This window comes from Manacus candei, unplaced genomic scaffold, assembly GCF_025592945.1.
Source record: "Manacus candei isolate 608988 ecotype Guabito, Panama unplaced genomic scaffold, ASM2559294v1 h1tg000045l, whole genome shotgun sequence".
In the NCBI taxonomy this organism is placed as follows: domain Eukaryota; kingdom Metazoa; phylum Chordata; class Aves; order Passeriformes; family Pipridae; genus Manacus; species Manacus candei.
The window spans coordinates 10,000,001-10,013,308 of record NW_026138093.1 but is presented as its reverse complement, the minus strand read 5'-3'; the positions used below and the strand labels follow the sequence as shown (position 1 = coordinate 10,013,308).

At 54.9% G+C, this 13,308-nt stretch overlaps 2 protein-coding genes across 3 annotated transcripts in view; one reads left to right on the top strand and one right to left on the bottom strand.

Moving 5' to 3' along the window:
* On the bottom strand, window positions 1-6,960 carry LOC127474870 (zinc finger protein 239-like). Of its 2 annotated transcripts, XM_051796187.1 has the most exons (3): window positions 6,923-6,960; window positions 1,545-1,623; window positions 1-1,356 (listed from the first exon to the last, which is right to left on the bottom strand). In XM_051796187.1, the coding sequence occupies exons 2-3, from the start codon at window positions 1,594-1,596 to the stop codon at window positions 434-436; spliced, it is 975 nt and encodes a 324-aa protein (XP_051652147.1). In that variant the 5' UTR covers window positions 1,597-1,623; window positions 6,923-6,960; the 3' UTR covers window positions 1-433. The 2 variants fall into 2 exon arrangements, with proteins under 2 accessions (XP_051652147.1, XP_051652146.1); XM_051796186.1 differs by having other exon boundaries at window positions 1-1,623.
* A 2,109-nt stretch (window positions 6,961-9,069) lies between these two features.
* LOC127474895 (uncharacterized) overlaps window positions 9,070-13,308 on the top strand; it is a 50,931-nt gene continuing 46,692 nt past the window's right edge. The window contains exon 1 of the mRNA XM_051796216.1: window positions 9,070-9,234. The gene's annotated coding sequence lies outside the window, so the exon portion shown is untranslated. The remainder of the gene's footprint in view (window positions 9,235-13,308) is intronic.

The following is a 13,308-nucleotide window of genomic DNA, read 5'->3' as shown; positions in this document are numbered from 1 at the left end:
ATGATGGCAAATCAGATCTACTCATAGAAAAGAATTATTTAGGGCACCAAATGATCAGACAAAAGATCTTCATCAGAATTATTTACTGCATAATAGAAACACTAAAACTACCAGGAGTACAGGATAAGACAGAACAGTGCTCTACATTAAATCAATTGTTCAAGCAATTCTACTGAAATTGGCACAAAAGCAATAATTCTTAATTAGAGATGGATGTAACTCCCCCAGACCAACATTGGTGGGGAGATCTCTGCTCTCAACCTCCAGGAGTGATCTTGGAGGGTCCCCAGCCAAGGCAGGAATCTCCACACACCCCCAAGAAGGGTTCTGTTGGAAGAAGCTGCCCCTGTGAAAGGGGACTGGCCCTTTCTGGTCGAAAGGGATGGACTGACAGTCATTGGACTCCAGGGATTCCCTCACCATCAGGCTTCCCTTACTGGTGGGTCCGTTGGTGTGAGGTCAAGCCAGAGCTCTGGGTGAAGCTCTTCCCACATTCCAAGCATTTGTAGGGCCTCTCCCCAGTGTGGATGCGCCGGTGGGTGACAAGGTGAGAGTTCCTGTTGAAGCCCTTCCCACAGTCGGTGCAGCGGAAGGGCCTCTCATCCGTGTGTGTCTGCTCATGCCTGAGCAGATCTGAGCTGGTCTGAAACCTTTTCCCACATTCCAAGCACTTGTAGGGCCGTGCCCCAGTGTGGATTTGCTGGTGCTTGAGGAGGTTGGAGCTCTGCCTGAAGCTCTTCCCACATTTCCCACACATGTAGGGCCGTTCCCCAGTGTGGATGCGCTGGTGTTGGATCAGGTTCGAATTATTCCTGAAGCTCTTCCCACATTCCCTACATGTGTAGGGCCGTTCCCCGCTGTGGATGCGCCAGTGGGTGAGGAGGGTGGAGCACTCTCTGAAGCTCATCCCACATTCCCCACACGTGTAAGGCTGTTCCCCGGTGTGGATTCGCTGGTGTCGGATCATGTTGGAGTTCTGGCTGAAGCTCTTCCCACATTCCCCACACGTGTACGGACGTTCCCCAGTGTGGACATGCTGGTGGGTGAGGAGTTCGGAGCTCCTCCTGAAGCTCTTCCCACATTCCAAGCACTTGAAGGGCTTCTCCCTGCTGGGAGGCTGATCAGGGACCACCAGCTCAGAGCTCTGCCTGAAGCTCCAGTCGCCTTCCTGGCACAGGCTGGCTCTTTCCTCCTCAGAGCACCCTGGGCTGGCTTTGGAGCCCCTCCTGCGGGGGGATCTCCGGCCCTTTTCCTCCCCGCTGCCTTCCTGCGCCGGGGAGCCCTTCAAAACGGCCTCTCCCACCAGGGTCTCACAGGGGGATTTGTCCTCCAGGCTCTGCGTCCTCAGCTCGGGGCCTGGGGCAGGAAGCAAGAAGGACAGGCAGGGGATTTGCCTCCGGCCCACAGGGAAGGCCAAGGACATCCCCCCAGCTCCGGCCCCGGCAGGACGGCGGCGCCAGCGGGGTTGTCCTGCAGCCGGGGCCATGCTGGGCTGACAGAGCCAGCACAACACCCGCCCAAAGGGACACTGACTTCCTCCTCACCTGCCTGGGGGGTCCAAGGCATCTTCCTCTTCCTCGCAGCCTCCTCCTCCATCTGCCCAAGCTTTAGGAAGGAGAAATCCTGATGAGGGGGAAAACAAATGCTGAGCACGTTGGTTTGGGAGTTCCTCCTGCCCAAGTCCATCTCTAGAACTCACCAGGCATTCTGTGTCCATAGAAACCTCCAAAACATCAAGATTCAGCCCAGAAAAACCCAAACCACCGAGATTCAGGCAAAAAACCCCTCAGAAACAGCGAGATGAACCCCTTGTGCAAACTGCAAAAAGTTAAGAATCAGCCAAAAACTACTCCAAAATATGAAGATTCAGCCCAAAAAAAGGTGTTTAATTGGGAGGATGAGGGGAGCAAAGTCACTTCATGAGCACTTCATTGAGTTGCTATATATTAATCAAAAGCTGTATTAATGCAGTGTCACTTAAAACTTGCTATGGCTGTTACTCGTAGTTCTCTGGCCCCTGCCAGTCTGAAGCTGTTTCTCCAAACCACCAAACCAAGTGTGCCAAATGCCCTGGTTGGTCAGTGCCGGCTGGGGGAGCGGGAACTCGGTGAGGGGATGAGAAAACTGCACCCGGGGCTGGGCTGAAAGAGGCTTCAGCACCACTTCTGATGGCCCAGGGGCAGCATCTGGCTTTTCCCAGACAGAGAGATGGCACTTGTTCCCTCTGCAGGGAGTCAAGGGCAGGAGGGTGACTCCTGCTGCATGGATGGAATGGCAGAGGATCCCTTGGGTGTCCAGGATGGATCAGCACTTGGGGATACAAACTGCCCTCGGGCTCAGGATGCAGCTGCCAGCACAGATTTCCCTGCAAAGTCTGCAGTGAGTCAAGCTCTGGTAAGGAGACTGTGCCCCATGCATGGGACTGCAGAGGCTCCCTCAGGTCCCCAGCAGGAATCAGCAACCAGGAATAGACACAAAAGGCCCCCCCGAAGATTTCTGGGGGAGTGTCCTGTAGGAAGGGGACAGTGTCACCCCACCAGGGTGGGGCTGGCAAGTGGGAGGCTGCTCCAGGGCTCTGCAAGAGCCTCATGCTCTGCTTGGCCCCAGTACTGGCTGGTACCAACACCCCCGGCTGCCCCCGGCCCTGGGCAGCTCTGCTGCCACAGGCTGTGCCCTCACCGTGGCACTGCAATGGCCCTGCCTGTCCCTCACCCGTGGCCCTGCCCGTGGCCCTATCCCTTGGCTCTCTCTCTGCCAGCTCAGTGTGGGGCACACGGGCTGGGGGTCCCTCCCAAGCCCCCCGGGCAGCCGGCGTTGGCTGGGGGGATGTGAGGGCTGGGCCTGCTCAGCACAGCCCCGGCCTCGTGCCCAGCGCCTCTTTCCTGCCCCACACAAGAGCTTCTCAGCCCCCCCAGTGCTCCCCTACTGCTGCCTCTGCTCCTGGCCCTGCCTTTGCTGCTCCCTTGGCTGGGGCAGCGGCTGCAGGGGGGGATGGCAGCAGCTTCAGCTCCACGGCACTTCCTGGGGGGAGCTCAGCCCGGGGGGACGGGCAGGGACCTGATGGGGATGGACAGGGGCCCAGCAGGGACAGCCAGGACCTGCAGGGGAAGGCACAGGGACAACCTGGACCCCCACACTGCCAGGGCTGTCTCTGCTCCTCCTTGCAGGCTCCGTGGCCAGGCACAGTTTGTGTTCCTGGGTGCCCACCATCTCAGCACTTGGAGACGCTCAAATCAGCGCCCGCAGCTCTGCAGCAAAGCCCCAGCTCACCTGGCACACAGGGGATGGAGACAGAACCTGCTCGGGGATGGGCACTCACAGCTTCTGTCTCTTCCCCACCACGGGGCTCTCCTTCCTCAGCAGCACCTCTGCCTTGCACTTAGGCTCACCTCAGGGACAGCTCTGGGCTCACCTCTGGGCCAGTTCTCAGGCTCACCTCAGGGCCTGGGCTCAAGGACATGAACAGGGAGGGGAGATGATGAGCAAGCTGAGGGCTGCCTGCTTGCACTGGCCTCTGGGTTTCTTTCTCCTTCTACAACCACCCCAGAACTTAGCCTGCTTTGCTAACACCACACATTTACAGACTAACCGTGGAGATAGATATGGACAGACATCTCTATCACCCTGGGGATAGAGCCTCAAGCGTGTGCTGCCATAGGAATGGCAATCAGAGAATCACAGAATCAGCCAGGCTGGAAAAGACCTCCGAGATCATCAAGTCCAACCCTAGATCAAACCCCGCCGTGGTTCCCAGACCATGGCACTGATGCCACATCCAGTCTCACTTTAAACACCTCCAGGGATGCTGACTCCACTCCCTCTCTGCCCAGCCCATTCCAATATCTGATTACTCTCTCAGCAAAAAATTGCTTCCCAATATCCAACCTAAACCTCCCCTGGCACAGCTCCAGACCCAGCCCTCTTGTCCTACTGCTGCTTCCTGGCAGAACAGCCCCACCCCCACCTGGCTCCAACCTCCTGGCAGGGACTTGCAGACAGTCAGGAGGTCTCCCCTGAGCCTCCTCTTCTCCAGCCTCAACAACCCCAGCTCCCTCAGCCTCTCCTCACACCACTTGTGCTCCACTCCCTTCCCCAGCCTCGCTGCTCTTCTCTGCACCTGCTCCAGCCCCTCCAGGGCCTTCCTCAACTCAGGGGCCCAGAGCTGGACACAGCACTCCAGGGGTGGCCTCACCAGCGCTCACTCCAGCCCAACAATCACTTCCCTGCTCCTGCTGACACACTCTTCCTCAGCCAGGCCACCATCCATTGGACCTCTTGGCCACCTGGCCACACTCTGCCTCCTGTTCAGCTCCCTGTCCATCCCCACTCCCAGCTCCCTTTCTGCCTGCCTGCTCTCCAGACACTCTGGCCCCAGCCCGGGGGGCTGACGGGGCTTCTTGTGGCCAAAGGGCAGGACCCGGCCCTTGGCCTGCTTGACCCTCATCCCCTTGCAATCAGCCCATGGATCCAGCTTGGCCAGGTCCCTCTGCAGAGCCCTCCTGCCTTCCAGCACATCAACACACCCCCAGCTTGGTGTCACCTGCACATTTGCTGATGAAATGCCTGGTTCTGCAGCAGCTGCAGATGCTCAAGGGGCAGCAGAACCAAGTCAGGGGCCTGGGGGGGCCTGGGGGGCTTTGGGGTCCAGGAGGGTCCTGGGGGAGCTGGGGAGGGGCTTTGGGGATTGGGAGTACAGACCAGTACCTCCTCACTGCTCCCCTGGAGCTGGGTCATGTTGTCGTGGGACACCTGAGCCCCCCCCCCCCAGTGCCCTCCCAGTACAGCCCAGTTCCCTCCCAGTACAGCCCACTGTGTTCCTGTCCCAGGGTGCCGGGTGATCCCTCTTGGGGGAGGTTGGAAGGGATTTGAGGGGAAGCCTGGGGGAGATTTAGGGGGGTTTGGATGGGGATTTGGATGGGGATTTGGGAGATTTTGGGAGGCTTTGGGTGCATTTTTGGGAGTTAAAAGGGGTCTTTGTGGCATTGGGGGGTCAAAGGGATATGTGGGGGGAGGGGATTAAAGGGAAAAGGGGGGTTAGGGGACATTTGGGGGGGTTAATAGAGCCTGTGGGGGAGAGGAGTGGCAGCACCACAAGCAGGCGAGTCCTGAGACCCTCCTGGTGTCCCCAAGACCCTCTTGGTGTCCCCAATTCCCCCATTGACAACCTGAGACTTCCCTGGTGTTTCCAATGTCCCCAGGGCCTCCTCATGGCTCCAATTTCCCCCTTTGACACCCCCAGTTCCACTGTCCCCAAACCTTTCCCCACTGCCCCCATTATCCCCAAACCCCATCCCTGATATCCCCAACCCTCCATCTCACCCCAGGAGCCCTCCCGGACCCTTTGACCCCAAAAACGCCCCCCCACCACTCACAAAAAGGCCAAGGGCATCTGGGGACACCTTGGGGACAGTTGGGGGGCTTTGGGGGACACTGAGTGATTACTGGGGGATAGTGGGACACACTGGGGGGAACCAGGGGGCACTGGGAGGGACTGAGGAGTTACTGGGGGATTACCAGGACACACGTGGGGACACTGGCAGGTTACTGGGCCATACTGGGGGTTACTGGGTGCTCACTGAAGGATCACTGGGCCATACTGGAGGGCAGTGGGAGGTCACTGGGACACACAGGGTGGTCACTGGGGGAGTTACTGGGTCAGACTGAGGGTCACTGGGAGGTCACTGGCATATACTGGGTGCCCACCGTCTCAGCACTTGCAGCTGCTCAAATCAGCGCCCGCAGCTGGGGCGCTGGGATCCCCTCACCCGGATGTGGTACATCTCCCCCCCGCACTTTGGGGGGCACCCCCAGGACTCCTTCCCCTGGGGGCTGGGAGATCCCCTGAACCCCACTGATGGGTTTTAGGGCACCCCCGGGCCTCCTCCCTGTAGGGTCTCTGTGTGCCGAGTGTTGGGGGTCTCTGGGGTTCGGGACGGGCATTGGGATCCCTTTTCCCTGGGGTCGGTTCGCCGGGCCAGTAGAGGGCGCTGTGGCGGGGGGGGAGATGGTGGGTCTTGCGGGACCTCATGGGAGTTGTAGTTGGCCGTGGCCAGGCTGGACTGACACAGAGACACCCCAAAATCCCTTCAAAACCCCTGAAATGCCCTCAGAAATCCACCGCTGGACCAACTGAAACCTCCTCAAGGACACCCCAAATCCCCTCAGAGACCTCAACCCCCTCCCCAGGGCCCCCTAAACCCTGTCAGTGACCCGGAAAACCCACCTGGGACTCCCCAAGCTCTTTCAGGGACCACCAAAACCTCCTCAAGGACCCTCAAAACCACCTGGGAGTCCCAAAAACTCCCAAAACTGCTTCAAAGACACCCTCGAAGCCCCCAGGACCTCCCAATTCCCTCGGAGACTCTAAAACTCCCTCAGGGATTCCCAAACACCTTCAGGGACTTTCAACCTCCCCCCTGAGTCCCCTCAGGACACCAAACCTCCTCAGAGACACCCCAAAACCTCCTCAGGGATCCCTGAAAGCCTTTAAGGGACCACAAAACCCCCTCAGGAACCCCAAAACCATAGAACAGCAAAAAAGCTTTCTGTAAAGGAAGGGAGCAATGAATCTGAGAATGAGGAGACCAAGGAAAAACTGAAGCAAAGCAATAAAATCATCCTGGCCCTTGCAGTTTTTCCTTGACTTTTTTTCGGGGTTCTTTTGTTGATTGGGTGGTTTTGAATGTTTTTTCCGAGGGACTTTCTCAGGAGTCGAATCGAAAATCCGGGTTCTTGGGAGGCCCCCCCGGATCCCGAAGCCTCCAAGAGGGTTCCAAGGCCCTGTGGTCTGACCCTCGGGAACCCCCGAACCCCCCCGCTAAACCCTCCCGAGCCCCCCAGCCTTTCCACCCACAGTCGCACTCCTAGCAGCCCGAGAGGATCCCCAGAGCCCCGCTCTCCGGCACCTCCCGCCAGCTCTTACAGCACAATGCAGGCCCCGCCGCCATCATCGCTTCCCGGCAGCCAACGCGGCGCTCTGCGCGCGCAGCGCCTTTAGCGAATACCGCCGCAGCCAATCAGCGCGCGGCCACGCCTCCGTAGGCCCACCGCCACGCCTTCGCTCCGCGCGAGGCACCACGGGAGTTGTAGTCCTTGCGGCGGATCACGGCGGCCCTTTGCATGTGAGCAGAGTGAGGATAATACGGTTTTTGGTTTTTTTGGTTTTCTGTCTTTTTTTTTTCCCTCTTTTTTCTTTCTTTTTTCTTTCTTTTTTTCTTTCTGCTTTCTTTTTTCCCTTTTTCTTTTTTTTCATTCTTTTTTATTATTTGTCTCATTTTTCCTGTTTTTCTGTCTTTTTTCTCTTTTTTCTCCTTTTTTTTCTTTTTTCTTCCTTTTTTTCTTTGTATTTGCTTTTTTTCTTTCTTTCTCTTTCCTTTTTTTTACATTGTTTTCTATTAGTTCTATTTTCAAGGAAGAATTAAACATATATAAAAACAATCCTCATTTACATATCTTACGACAACAGATAATCTGGCATTGTTACAGGTTCATGAGGATTCCCAAAATCACAAACACTGAGACACCAAGCGTGGAAGCCAAGCAACTTTATCCTGTCCCTTGCCATAGCGTTCAATCCACACTGAGCTCTGGATTTCTGGAAAGCCGCTGGGCAGGAGCAGGAGATGGAGATGGAGCTGCTGCTCAGCGGGAGGGGCAGGCAGGCCATGCACCTTCCGTTAGAGGCACTTCAATTATCCAGGAGATCCAACGGTTCCAGGGCTGTGTGTCTTCAGGCATCCAGCCCCAGCGTGGCCCCTACACGGCCGCAGCCAAAAGCAGCCCCGTTTCCCAAAAGCGCCATGAGGAAGGACGGGGGTGGAAAACCCCCCCATAGGAGGTAAATGAGCACCATTAAAGGCAGGAGAGAGACCCCCCCACCAGAAGGAAATTCCCACTAGTCAAGGTAGAAGACAGAGCCCTCAGCAGAGGCCCTAAAGCCCTGTCAGCAGGGATATCAATAGACTGAGCAGCAGAGCAGATACAAACGGCAGGGAATACATCTTCCTTCTCCCCAAAGATGTCGTCCAACAAGTCTAAAAGATGCATTTTCAAGGTGTCCAAATTGAAATAGAATATTGCCATCATTGTCCCTTTGTCCCTACATCAGGCTCTGTTACTCTCCACGGCTGCATCAAAGGAAATGTTCATTGCTCATCCCTATTGCTCAGCCATAACCTTCTGTCCTGTGCATTCAAGACCTGTTGCCAAATCTTCCAAGGAAGTCTGTATTCTTGGGAAATTCCCTGCCACATTGTTCCTACAGGGCTCCGCAGATTCCTGTGCCGCAGGCTCCACTGTCCCGTTCCCACAAGATGAATGCCAGCACTTCCCACCTCCATCGAGTGGTGGGTGTTGGAAGAGTGTCCCAGAGCACAGGTCACACGTCGGGGCCACCAAAGATGGGCACTGAAGGAGAAAATGAGGCTGCACACACAGAGTTCCATTGTGGGACTTGTCCCCCCATCTTTCCGGTGTCCCCTTTTAATTGGGGGTCCTTTGGAAACAGCACCTGAGCTTTGTCTTTTAGTCCACTGGAATTCCCAGCATGGCCCCAAAGCAGTGCCCTGATCCCACACATTCCCCTCTCCTCATGTGCTGGCTGTGTTCAGCCACCAGAGGAAAACACAGGCTACCATGCAGAGCGTTCCAAGTGGGTTTCCACTTTGGAACTCTCTGGATGGAAAACACCAGTCAAGGCCAAAACACCTCCTTTTGCATCCTGATTAACTGAATGCAGCTGCTGCTGCCTTAACTCATTCCCACAAAAATTCTCAGGTTTCCTTTGCTTCTGGGAGGCCCCACATGTCACAATGGACCCTTGATTCCATGGGGTTCCAAAATGTCTCAGGAATCCTTTGGTCCCATGAGGCTCCGCATATCCCAGTGCCCCCTTGGTTCCATGAGGAGGCACAGTCTCAGAATTCCTTGGCTTCAACGAGGCTTCGTAGTGTCCCAATGGCCCCTTGATTCCAGGAGTTTCCACAGGGTCACAATGGCCCCTGGATTCCATGAGCTTACACAGTCTCCAAAGGTTCCTTTAGTCCCACGAGGCCCTTCAGTCCCCAAATGCCCTTTGGATTCTCAGAGATTTCCCATTGTCCCAGGGTCCCTTGTGCTTCAGAAGGAGCTGCAGTGGGACAGTGGTCCCTTGGTTCCATGAGCTCTGCAGTGTTCCAGGAATCCTTGGGTTCCAGGAGAGCCTGCAGTTTCACAAGGACCACTTGAATTCAGGAGGTTCTGCAGGGTCACAGTGGCCCCTGGATTCTGGGAGGTTCAGAAATATCTCCGGGCTCCCTTGGTTCCAGGAGGACACACGTCCCCAGGAACCCTTGGTTCCAGGAGGTTCAACAGTGTCCCAGAATTTCTTTGATTTTATGAGGCCCTGGATTGTCCCAATGGACTCCTGATTTCAGGAGCCCCCTCAATGTCACAATGGTCCCTTGGTTCCAGGAGTTTCCACAGCGTTCCAGGGTTTCTTTTGTTCCATGGGGACCTGCAGTGTCACAATGGGCCCTGAATTCCAGGAGTTTTCCCAGGGTGACAGTGTTCCCTTGATTCCATGAGATTCCACAGTGTCCCAGGCCCCCCTCCTGCTCCGTGCCTCAGCTTTTAGAGCTGAGATGACCTCCCATGATCTGCAATGCCCTTTGGCTCCAGAAGGCCCTGCAGTGTCGCAATGGTCCTTGGTTCCATGAGGTTCCAGCATGTCCTTGCTGGAACACACACGGCTGTAATGCTGCCTCACCTGCAGAGCTGCCTCCAGCTCTGGGCTCCAGCACTGCAAGGACATGGACCTGTTGGAGCGAGTCCAGAGGGGAGCAGCAAGAGGCTCAGAGGGATGGAGCAGCTCTGCTGTGAGGAAAGGCTGAGAGAATTGGCATTGTTCAGCCTGGAGAAGAGAAGATTTTGGGGTGACCTAATTGTGGCCTTCCAGTGCCTGAAGGGAGCCAACAAGAAAGATGGAGAGAGACTTTGGACAAGGGCCTGGAGTGACAGGATAAGGGGCAGCGGCTTCACACAGATAGAGGGAAGGGTTTGAGGAGATAGTAGGAAGGAATTCTTGACTCTGACGGTGCTGAGATGCTCTTTAAGGCCCCTCCCAAGCCAAAGCATTCCATGATTCTGGGAGTGGTGGGTGAGGTGGTGGTTGGAGCTGTCTGGGGCAGAGTGACACAAAATGAGGGAGTTTTGCATTGTGGGGGAAGGAAGGAGGGGGCAGCAGAACTGACCCCTTGGACACCTGGCAGGCAGGCTTTGGCTGGAAACTGCTGATGGGGAGCTGAGTGAAGCTCCCACAATGCAGGAGGAAATGGTCAGTGACCTGCTTTGCCAGTGAGACCCCCCCAAGTGCCTGGGCCCACATGGGATGCACCCAAGAGTCCTGAGTGCCCCCTCAGTAAAGTCGTGGACACCACCAAGTTGGTGTGAGTGTGGATGTGCTGGAGGGCAGGAAGGCTCTGCAGAGGGATCTGGACAGGCTGGATCAATAAGGCCAAGTGTCAGGTCCTGCACTTGGGTCCAACAACCCCCTGGAATGCTCCAGGCTGGGGGCAGAGGGGCTGGAGAGCTGCTCAGCAGGAAGGGACTTGAGGGTGCTGCTTGACAGCGGCTGGATATGAGGCAGAGTGTGCCCAGGGGGGCAAGAAGGCCAAGGGCATCGTGGCCTTAGTGGAGAAGAGTGTTGCCAGCAGGAGCAGAGAACTGATTGCCCCTCTGTGCTGGGCACTGGGGAGGCCCTACCTGGAGTGCTGTGTCCAGTTCTGGGCCCTCAGTGCCAAAAGGCCCTTGAGGGGCTGGAGCGTGTCCAGAGAAGGGAACGGAGCTGAGGAAGGCTCTGGAAAACATGTCTGCTGAGGGACGGCTGAGGGAACTGGGTTTGTTGAGTCTGGAGAAGCAGAGGCTCAGGGGGGACCTCACTACAATGACCTGAAAGGAGGTTTTAGTGGGGTGGGGGTCGGTCTCTTCTGCCAAGCCTGTAGTGACAGGAAGAGAGGAAATAGCCTTAAGTTGCATCAGGCGAGGCTCAGATTATATATTAAAAACCCCTTTTTCCCCTGAGAGAGTGTTCAGGCATTGGAAGAAGTAGCCCAGGGAGGCGGTGGAGTCTCTGGGAGTGTTCAGGTGTGTGGTGGGTTGACCTTGGCTGGACACCAGGTGTCCACCAAGCCACTCTATCACTCCCCTTCCCAGCAGGACAGGGGCGAGAGTAAGGTGGAAAAAAAAACATCTTGTGGGTTGATATAAGACAGTTTATTTAAAGCAAAAGACAGCAGGGTTTGTTCTCTGCTTCCCATGAGCAGCCATGGTCGGCCACTCCCGAGGAGCAGGGCTTGGGGACGCGGGACAGTTCCTCAGCAGGCAGCCATCAGACAATGAATGCCCCCCTCCTGCTCCCTGCCTCAGCTTTTAGAGCTGAGCTGACCTCCCATGGTCTGCAATGTCCCTTGGGTCAGTTGGGGTCTGCTGGCCTACTTGGGTCCCCTCCCAGGCTCTTGCCCTCAGCTAAGGAAGGAATATCACCTTGTTGGTGCTGTGCTCAGCAGTGGCCAAAACACTGGGGTGTTCTCAACACCCTTCCAGTTGCCGATGCAAAGCACAGCCCTGGGAGGGCTGCTGTGGGGAACTGAACTGCAGCTCAGCCAGACCCAACCCAAATATCTATGGCACATATTCTATAGAATCCATCCTTAGGTGTTGCATGATAGATCTATAAGATATTACAAATAATAAGCAATAATAAGGCAAGTGTCCTCCTTAGGGACACACACTTCAGAAGGGAACTTGCACTTGGCCCTCCCCCTTCAGCTTCGAGCCACCTGGTGCCACAGAGGGGGACAGAGCTCCTGTGGAACATTCTATTCCACTGACACAGAGCAAGGAATGCACCCAAACTATTGCCTGGATTTGTTCCCTCGAGGTTTCTGCAGCAGCAGGCACAGCCCCACACTGACTGCTCTGGGCTGTGCAGGCATTTGTGGTTTTGCCTGTCTCACACACAGACAAAACAGTCTGGTGTAGTGCTGCCCTCAGGAAACCTCCCCAACCTTGCTCCAGCTAAAGCTGTGGAATTTGTCTTTGTTTCCCTTGGGTTCAGGGTCAGGCTGTGCCTGTGTCCAGCCCAGAGGCTCAGAAAAGCATTTCTCCTCTCCCACTGCAAACTGCTGCTGCAGACAGGACCCAGACACTGGTGGCACTGGGAGTGAACAGCAGAGTGCTTCCAAGGGCTCTCTGAATGAACACAAGAATCCAAAGAAACCAACACAAGTGTCCACAGAAGTCCCAGTCCTTCATCCCTGAATGAGCTTGTTCAGCCCTGGAAAAACTGCCTAAGTTCTATTTCTATGGATATCTAGAGATGAGTAGCTAATACCTTTTGGTGAGGAAGGATTTGTTTACTCTTGAGCATTTGAACTCAGCCTTTATTCCTGGTTTCTTCCCATTGTTTCAGAGCAGTTCATTTCCCATGCTGAAAGCTCTGATTCCCCAGCACAGTCAGGTTAGCCTGAGCTCAGGATGTTTCACTGGTCTCATTTTTCTCCAGTATTAATTCTGTGCAAAATTCTTGCTTCCTAGTTTGGTGAAATGTTAGAAAATCTCACCTTGATGGAAAGAAAAGTTATATACTTCTTTATTATATTGAATTCTTCCCTAATAGTTATGGATGACAGGACACCCATGTGGAAAGACCCTTTTCTGGTTTTCAGTACTTAAAATAAATGCTTTTCTGAGGTCAGTATTTATTGTAGTGTTATTTATTCAACTGTGAGTGTTGAATTTAGTGTTCCTTGCACCTTTAAAAAGTGCAGCCTCCTTAATCTATTGTTTTAAAGGTGATATTATTTTGTATTCAGGCAGAGAGTACGTTCTGTAAATTTCCTCAGTTACCCATTCCTGGTGTCACAGTAGATGAAGTCACTGGGTGATGATGTGACACCGCCACTGCTCCTCTGCCTGGGATATTGCTGGAGGCAACAACAAACCTGTGTCCTTGGCACATGGGAAGGAATTTAGTGCTTGAGGGGTTAAATCACACAGTCTCCCCTGGGGATCAGCTTATACTTGGACAGTAAGAACAGCAATAACATTCATAATAAAAATGGCAGAGTGAAGGGAATTTTGATATAATTCTCCCATGCTGAGTTGTTTGCCTGTCTGAAAACTTCTCTCATTCTGGAGCAAATTTATGGGGGGTTTGAAAATTGGGGTTTTGGGAGTTCACAACAGCTGGGGACCCCCTCAAGGTCACTTCTTGAGGTTGAGAGGAGAGATCTCCCCACCAGCGTTGGTCTGGGGGAGTTCCATCCATCT